This window comes from Pinus tabuliformis, chromosome 6 (assembly GCF_031772625.1).
Source record: "Pinus tabuliformis cultivar Carrire ecotype Pingquan chromosome 6, CPIR1, whole genome shotgun sequence".
Taxonomy (NCBI): domain Eukaryota; kingdom Viridiplantae; phylum Streptophyta; class Pinopsida; order Pinales; family Pinaceae; genus Pinus; species Pinus tabuliformis.
The window spans coordinates 1,751,768,009-1,751,778,030 of NC_142292.1; the positions used below are offsets into that span (position 1 = coordinate 1,751,768,009).

Below are 10,022 nucleotides of genomic sequence, written 5' to 3' on the forward strand. Positions count from 1 at the left end.
AACCATCTTTTGCCTAAGGTCTATTAGTTGACTAAAGAATTTACTTCTCAAATTATCTACCTATTGTGATATTAGTTTTGCAATAAAGAAAAATCGAGAGGCAATTGAGCTATTGATATGGGCATATTAATTAGGTTCTTAACATAAACCTCCACACATTATGTTTTGTAGATAAAAAAAATGGTCCATCTATAATATCTACACCACATATTCACTAGCATCAAGCTTCCTCATATCTATCTTGGGAATAAGATTCCCTGGTTTAGAAATAATGTCATGATTTCACTAATTTTAATGTGATGGATACTACTATGGTTGGTACTTCATCTTATTATTATTCTCATAATGTGTTGATCTGTTTCCTTTATGTGAAAGAGATTTGATCCTCTTCTCCTCATTATCCTTTTCTTAATGAGAATGATCTATGGGAAATAAATTTGATAATTTTTTTCATAATTCCCTCTATTTCTTATATGTCTTCCTTGCATGTCATGCTTTTCAAGAGATCTTTTAAATATCCTTGATATTTTTCTTGAAATCCACAAATATTTCTTGAGTTCATTAAGATTAAACTAGTTAGTATCTTGAAACTTTTGAAATTTATTTCTACTTACCATAATTTGGAGGGTGTTATAAATGGTGGAAATTTTGGTATCCACATTCCCTTATATTTATGAGAGACTAAGCTTCTGGTCATCTCATTCATAGTTTGTCATTGATGACCCCTTATAAGGTTTTCAAGTATGTCTTTTATCGTAGCTATGTCTTATATTGTTTGCATGACTAACTCAATGCTTGATACATATGCACTGAGTGCAGTGGGGGTCATAGGGGGGTGGTAGCTCCCTTGCACGGGGGTTTGGGGCAATGCTCCCATTTATTTTTTGGGAGGCTTTTTGCATTTGTTTTTGTTGTTAGTAGTTTTCATGCATATGGTGGTTTTTCACATGGTTTTGTAGATTAATTCAAAGGAAATACAATTATATTCCAATCTAGGGTTAATGGATTGGGGGTTTATGAATTCTATGTAATGTATATAATGTATTGTAACATTTTAAAGGAACATAATGAAAAATTAATCTGGTTTTCCTGATTTTGGATTCCAGGAGAAAAATCTTTGTGTATATTTTTTGTGATTTCCATTTATCATTTTTGTTAGTTTTAAGAATTTGTTTGCAGGTATTATCTATAGAGGGTTAAAAACTACAATATGATCATGATTACCTAAACATAACCCTTTCAAGATAATCAACCTAGGTATTCTCTTATTATTTAAGTAAACTAATATTTTGTAAAGTTTTATGGGAAATATAATATTATATATAAACATTTTTGATCTACCATTGAGTTCTTACTAATGGCACTTAGTTAGTCCTTCATGGGACTCACTCAAGAGGATGTGTTCTACATCTTATCCTTGCTAGTAAATTCTAGATTTTCAACTATAGAGTAGAGATCTCGTTGAGTGTTGTGTTTGACATACTATAGGTATAGATGATCAAAACATATTATAAGGATGGTATTAGGTGTACATATAAGGATTTCAATATAATATAAGGTAAGTCAAATATAAAAACCATAAATCATTTTTGTTTTATGTAGTATTACTTATTGGGTACCACTGGGCACAAGGGTGTCATCTGATTACTCCACCTATATTATGTTCATGTATGTTTACCAACTACAATTTTACCCCTTAAATCCATGTGTTTAAGACAATAGTACATGTCCATAACCTAAAAGTTATACTTATTGAAAAATAGAAAAAATATTATAAAATTATGGGTTTTCAAATCCCTTATAAATCCATGATTTGGGGTTTTATTTATTGGCCAACATTGCATGTAGTGTGAATCGAATTTCATTGCATCCCTAACTCCAAAATTTTGTACTATAATATGTTGATATGTTTGCTTCAATTTCCCAAAAGTTTTTTTAAATTTCAAGTCTAAAAGAGTATGTTAGGACTGAGATATCAAAATTTATTATTGTTGTTTGTGCTTTTCAAGTGACAAAACATGTATGGACAACCAATTTTCCAAATATTTCCATAACATGTGTGAACAATTTACATGAAACATCTAGATTGTCTTCTATCCATACCAAAAGTTCAACTCAATTTGGACCTTGCAGTCTTCAAATATGTTTGTCTTACTAAAGCCACATCTTGAATACTAGTTTGAGTAATAGATTAAAAAACCTAACTTGAATATAATTCAAATTTGAAAATATGGAAAAAAATATTCTTAAATTTTGTTGAGAGATATATTGTCTCTTTTGTCGAATCCCCCAAGCCTGATGGCCATCTAATATTCCATAAAATAGTTAGACAAAAACAATAATATGACTTCTCTTAAAAATTCAAACTAGGGATCATCCACCTTGATACCAAATGTTATGCAACAAATATCCAAATTAGAATAACAAAAACCAATTCAATATTTCAATGCCTAAATGAAGTTTAAAAGTGGGTTAATGAGAATCCTCTTTAAAGGGAAAACCTCCAATTAAACGATAATATTTATGGAAAATATATTGATCATTCAAATGAGTATTCTTATGCCATATATAGGATACAAATGGATATGAATAAATAATAATAAACCAATATAACTATAATTAATGCAATACATATGAATGAGGGTTATGGTTAGGGGCTTAACTATGTTCAAATCAAAATGTAGATTTAAATATGTGTAATACTTGACATGAATATGGGCATGTCAGATATATTAATATTAATTGATAAATTAGTAATTGATTATTAAGACATCAATTCAAAGAATAAATTATAAACACAAAATGTGGGGTAGGAGGGAGGACAAGGAAGATCTTTATATTGATTAAGAAGTAAATGTAGTGATACATGCTAGTGTATTGGATAACCTTCTCACCTATAATATTTTCTCACAAAGAAGAATGAACAACGATGATGCACAATTCATAACCCTAACCCACATTGAGGATATTTTAGGAGCATACATATATAGAAGGATGACAACCATTTACCCTTCCCTACACCTCATATTTATATGGAAGAAAGGTGGTTTTATAAAGGGGGATCTCCTTGGCGTGGCATGAAATCAAGCCATACAAGTGGCAACATTATATTCGTCCCGATCAAACGTTGAGATTTTTTTACACATACAAACATTCTTTAAACTTTAGGGTTGTTTATAATTTTAAGTTATTATGTGAGACCAAACCTCCTTGCCATGTGTTTTGAGATGGAAACCCATAATTTGGCACTCAAATAGGTTTTTTACGAGGAAATTGAATCTTTGCAATGGCGTATTACAAGTTAAAGGTATCTTTAGTAGTATATGCATAATATGAGAAGTTGATTCCGATATGGATAAATACGAGTAACTGGGCCATAATTTTACTTGGTACATGGTGACCAAATTAACATGCTAATAATTACCTCTTAATGATTGAGGATAATAGGATTTTGGATGGTTGAAATACATTATACAATTTTTATTGGGAATGTCGCTATAACCACATGTTTTGGAAGAAAATTTACAAAACAAAAGGAAAATTAGCTAATAATTCTCATTCTCAAGGTGGCCATACCCATATTCAAGTGATTAAGAAGCATAGCCACCAAATACAATATCTTATGTATTGATATAAAATGAATGTATACATATAAATTGGTCATAAACAATATAAGATGGATCCACAAATAATAATAAGTTCAGATTATGGCCACAAAACAAATATTTTGCATCCATGTTGAGGTAAATCAAAGAGATTCTTAAGTAGAGGTAGCATAAGGCTATAGTGATCACTGAAAGAAAGTACGGAAGGGATCATTAGATTCATAATTATATCAATTTCCATTTATATTCGATATATTAATAGGAGGACAAATGACATCAATGGCATACATAACATTTTCCCATTAAATTATGCCATAATGTATGAAGCTACATCTTGTGAATAAATATGTGAATGTACACATGAGAGAAATCAATCAATTAATAGCTAATGATTTAAAACACCAATAACTACAAGATATTAAACCAATAATGAAGGTAGGGACAAAGGTACATAGTAGATTACTTCAAATTGTGAATAAATGTGAGAATAAAAAACTAAAGGAGCCATCTAGGATGGAGCTATTGATTAAAATTATTTTTTAAATGTGGGAAGCCTACCATTAATAATACTAGATACCAAGCTACTAAGGGACATATAAATTACATTTTTCCATAGTAAATGAATTGGAGCCAATAAGAGAATTCTTATTAGAGAAAGTTAAGAATGAATCCTTTCAACCAAAATGAAGTAAAATATGATGAAATGGATGTATATTGAAGTCTTCTAAAAAATTAAGCACAAAAAATGGAATAGCATAAGGAAGTTCTACCTAGTTAACAATCAATAATGAAAATCATTGCTATGTGCAAGGTGTGCATTCATGACAAAAATGGGGTCCAAGGTAGTAGTACAATCCACATTATGTGAATAGATGAGTTGACATCAAACATAAACACAACCACTCATTCATGGATCAATAATGAAAATATACTACTAAGCACAAGTGGACAAACCAATGATGAAAGTAGGTCTTAGGGTACTGAAATGTCTCTAAGTATAATCCTAAAAGAAATGCATTATCATCAACATACGATCCTCCAAGTTAAAAACAATGATGAATCTCTTCAACTAGCATGAGCTATAAGCAATGATTTTGTAGATCATGAATTTCAAACTTTACTTGGGGAATGGCCAACATGAAAGATAAGAAAACTATGGAGTGGATGCCACTAGGATCAAAATAATTTATATATGGTCAACATAGATTTTTGACTCAAGACATTCCTTGATTCAAAGAAAATACAAAAAAATGACATAAGCAAGAACCATAGCCAAACTAGATCAGCACTAAAACAACAGATGCGATGGATCCGGAAGATACAACCACATAGATCAAGGAAATTAACAATACTAGGGCATAAGCCTATTAAGACCATGAGAGTATCCAATTTAAAAGTAAAAACTCAAGGACCATGGTAAATAACTAAGGCAAATGCTTTGATCAAGGTTGACATAATTGACTTATAGAATGTGCTAATATCAAAGACCTTGATTTTTCCCCACTCCTTTTTATAGCATATGAATTTGGGTTTTATACCCACTGACATCCCTAATTATATTTCAATATATTACATACTTAAACAATAATTAATTCCCTTTAGATTAATTGGTAAAAATCATGATAGATTGAAGATCCAAGCTATTGCTATCCTTTTTTTAATCAAATTTATGTTAACAAGGCAAATAGGGCTGAGGAATAAAAAGGTGAAGAACCTTATATGATACTTATAAGTCCCACCTTTGGGTCGTCAAGTAAGTCTAAGAAGAGATGAAATGTCTAATGAATTAGATCTCCAATACATTTGCACACATGCAAACATGGAAACATCTTAAGTCTAGATCTAAATGACAATATATCCTTCATAAAATCAAAATATAACTAAACACATGTGAATACTAAAACTAGATATAAGCAAGCTAACTGAATTCACATCAATTAACAAAATATTCATCTATGGTTAATGTAAAATTTAAATCAAACATTATGAACAAAAAATTATGGGAGCAAGGGGAGGGAGAAGAGAGTTTGTTACATTATTTAAAAAAATAAACACACGTATGATGCCTACTTGTGTAGTGAATGTTTTTCTTGCCCACACATGAGTTTATTCTCACTTATTTCTCATTTCTCACTTATTTCTCATTTGTTGTACAAATTGTAGAAACTTCTCAGAGAGAAGGATGAGTAAAACAAATGCTCAATTCATAACCATAATTGTTAAAAAGAGATTTTACAATATCAATATGTATATATAAAGTTGAAGGCCATTTACAAATTTTGCAATCTCAATACGTATATATATAGTTGAAGGTCATTTACCCTCCTCTTCACATTTATTTGTATGTGAGCTTAATAATTTTGAAAAGGAAATTTTCTAAAAGACTCTAATCTCAAGCCATAAAAGTGACATCTCATGTGTTTTTAAGGAAATTGGACCTTCTTGGTGAACTAAATATATCATAAATTAAGAATATATTTAGAATTAATAAAATTTGATTTAAAAACATATATTAAACATAATTAAATAATCATCTAATTTAATGTATGATAACAAAATTAACATAATAAATATGACAAATCAACATTTTTATAATTATTTTCAATTAAAAAATATAAACAATACCATGAAATATATTATTATAGTTATTATTTAATAAATTAATAATATTAATTTTTCTTATAATATAATATTATATATATATTTTTTCTTTCAAATAATACATATTTGTTATATTTTTTTCTATAATATTATAATATATATTTTCCTATAAACTACATCAATATTATTATCAATTTTATATAACTTAGAAAATTAAACTGAAAAATCACATAAGTTTAAACTTCCACCTCCCCTCCCAAGTTTAAACCTTCACTAAGTCATACATTCCCTACCATTAAAAAGTGTTTAACATACATCTCATAAATCTTTTATATTTTCATACTGTTTTAATTATTAAATATTTACTTAATATATAATCATACCATTTTCATGCTACGAACTCCTTCTTGACCAGCATCCAGGCTAGAATAATTAGTTTAATGTAAAGTTGGTGTTACAATACACCATAGTATTTGCAAGCTGTAGTGAAAATAACTACTTTGGAAAGGGTTACTCTACACTAGTGTTAGCGTTAGTTGTTGAATCATCAGTGTAATGCGTTGGAGGAGGATGTTGAGGCATCCCCTCGATTGGAGGACCCAACTTGAGAATAGAACCAGCTATGGCTACAGCCAGCGCTTTAGTGAAATTGGGATCTGCCTTCATAGAAGCTACAGATTCCATGATTGCTGACTGACCCACTTGACTCTGATTATTCAGTACCTGACCCATATCGCTAGACGATGGAGTCAATTGCTGGAAGCTGCCAGCTGTTAAATGTGCAGGGTGCAAGTAGAATGCTGGATTCAGTCGGTCATCTGCGAGGTCGAGAGTGATAGTGGGAGACGAGGTGCAAGTCGTGGGTTGGTTGGTCGAGGCATGTATGACAGCGATAGCCAGAGGACTCAGAGAATGAGTGTGTTCGCCTTTGTAGGTTGTTATTACAATCGTGGGGTCTTCGGCGCACCTCTGAACCTGCTCAAAATTCACCATAACATATTTAAAATAGCAGGTTTGCATGTTTTTTTGGTCACAGTCAATAACAGTAAAAATATTTCCTTTGGAAAAAAGATGAGGTCGAACCTGTTTTTTAACTGGGCAACCGGGCACCATAGCACATTTGTAATAAGATCTCGGGAGTGTACTGTTTCTTGTCATCTTTTGCCCATACTTTCGCCAATGGCAGCCATCACTTACCTGAATAGAATGCATTAGGTCAGATTCTTAATACGGGGCCAGAAAGCAAGAATATATACTGCGTTTTGATATTCTTCTTTTGTAACACCTACATATGAACAACATATGCAAGGAGGTTGCAGCTTACAAATCCAGATACCACAGACTCTAAACTAATCACTAACTTCTATCTCCATTAACCTCTATTGCATTGCAGGTGATTCATTTTCTAGGTTTCTATGTAACCATGCATGAAATATCTATTCTAGTTTATTAATAGAGGTCTGAATAAATGACAATTAAATTTAACTTCACTGCATATTCAAAAAAACTCTTTGATTAAGTTGAAAGGCTTATTTTAATCTCATCTATACTCAAATAAAGTTAACATATGTTTTTTTAAAATAAAAATATGATTTTTTTCTATAATAATAAAAAAATAAATATATATTTTTGTTTAGTTTTTATTAAAAACTTTTCACTCTTACTTTTAACTATGAATAATACTTTTCCAAATACATAAATATGAAATAACATAATTTCTTGACTAATTTATTTCAATATCATCTTTATTTATATATATATATATATATATAGGGAAAGCAACTAAAAACAAAAAATATTTTAATGTATTATTAAAAATATTTCAATCCTTAAACTAATTGAGTTATTGAAAGTAAAAAAAAATCAATTACTTCATAGTGTAATTCATTTAATTTTTAATATGTAGTATTTACAAAAGTAATCAGAAAAAGTGTAATTCATTTAATTTTTAATATGTAGTATTTACAAAATAATATTAATAAAAAAAATCATAAATAATATACTTTAATATGAAAAATTAAGTAATATTGATATGTATTTACAAATATATTAATAAAAGAAAATGCATTTTAATATAGAGAATGTACTCCATAAATAAAATATTTCAATGTGGACACACATATATACATAATTAAACAAAACTATGTATATATTATATAAACTGAAAGGCTGTGTAGAGTACATAATCCAAGTCCCCAAGTAAATTATCAAGACAAAATTTTTGAAGAAATTAGAATCTATTTATACATTAAAAAATATAATTTAAACCACGAAAAATTACAATGTTTCTATATTTATAAAACCAATATAGATTTATTTTAATTATAAATTTACCAAATTTCAAAAAAAACCTGAAATAGGTAAAAATACAAATTTTTTATTCACATATCAAAACATATAATCCCTCCAAACTCTTACTAAATCTATAATTAAAATACATCTATACTAATGGATATATATACTTTATAGATGTTTAGGCTCTGTTCACATAAATTCGAAGTATTAGAAAGTAAGAATTTGATTCTTACCAGAGATGTCACAGATGTTGTCTGCACAGATACTATTCTTTTTGGTGCGGCCGCTGCCTCTTCGCCGGAGCTCCTGCTCAGCACCTGATTCTGGTTCTTGGGCAACTTGTCATCACAGCAAGGGTTATCATCCAGGTACGAAGTGACCCCATTCTCAATCTTCGTCTTCTTTGAATGCAGCTGCTGATCGTCCATAAATTTGGCCTTCTTCTTCTCTTTTTCTTCACCTTGTTCCCAACAATGATCAGATCCGGTGAAGTACTTTGCGCACACTTGGTCTTTGATTCGATGATCTGGATTGCAGACCTAGGAAATCAAAAGGCAAAATGAACTTTCATAATCCAAAGTCAAATCAGCTTTTCAAAATAGTATAATATACCTGGCTTCCATCGATCCCTCTCCTCTGTTGCATGAGAAGCCCGATATGCTTCCGCAGGTCATCATATTTACTGATCATGCGTTTCAACTTAGAGTTGAGCCTCTGGTTTTTCTCCTTCAAGTGATTTATCTCGGCCACAAGTTTTGCCATCTGCAGGAATTGCAAGCTATATCTATATAATTATAAATCTTGGGAAAAACTTGTTATTTTATGAAAATCAAAATATATATACTAAGTTATTATTCAATTATATTTTGTTTCAAAAACATGTTTTTCTAATCCAAACAACAATAATCACACAGACAAGATCTGAGATATCTTTCTGTGAAAATCACATGGTAAATTTTTGTGTACATGTTTCAAACTATCTTCCCAATTATTACAGAAAAACAAACAAAATACCAACTATTACAGTAGCTTCAGAAAAATATTACAGACATGCAATCTACTTACCTTATTCATGTTGTCTTCCATTTCATATCATCTCCAATGTTTACAACCTGCCTGCGAATTAGATGTAGAGCCGAATGGGTTCGGCCCTACGTCGTCTGTGACGTAATTATCAGAGGCGTGGTGCGATGGTTTTGACATTTGTTATTTAGAGTACTGAGTGCATTCAATGGGTACTTGCTGTTATTCAAAGTCAAGAATACACGGCTGTCACATTGAGATTCACAGGTCATATGGAGCCAAAAGTTGGCAGCTGGATTCTCTGAATTTAGATCGTTGTTTGACTTTTACATGTGTTCAGGCACACCGCCTACAGTTAACAGCGCTGCGTCAAAGAAATTGGTTGGTGGAGTCAATAAAAACGACTTAATGAATCCATGAAGTACCGCGTTTCAAACTGAAGGTCGGCGCATTTTGTCGTGTATATATCCTTACCAAAGTCTCCGTGCTGTGTATATC

At 30.5% G+C, this 10,022-nt stretch overlaps 1 protein-coding gene across 2 annotated transcripts; it reads right to left on the reverse strand.

Moving 5' to 3' along the window:
* Positions 1-6,548: 6,548 nt before the first annotated feature.
* LOC149265929 (putative WRKY transcription factor 60) lies at positions 6,549-9,699 on the reverse strand. Of its 2 annotated transcripts, none has more exons than XM_089394296.1 (5): positions 9,567-9,699; positions 9,114-9,263; positions 8,735-9,040; positions 7,290-7,403; positions 6,549-7,181 (listed from the first exon to the last, which is right to left on the reverse strand). In XM_089394296.1, the coding sequence occupies exons 1-5, from the start codon at positions 9,585-9,587 to the stop codon at positions 6,717-6,719; spliced, it is 1,056 nt and encodes a 351-aa protein (XP_089250422.1). In that variant the 5' UTR covers positions 9,588-9,699; the 3' UTR covers positions 6,549-6,716. The 2 variants fall into 2 exon arrangements, with proteins under 2 accessions (XP_089250422.1, XP_089250427.1); XM_089394301.1 differs by having other exon boundaries at positions 9,114-9,279; positions 9,567-9,697.
* Between the last annotated feature and the right edge of the window lie 323 nt (positions 9,700-10,022).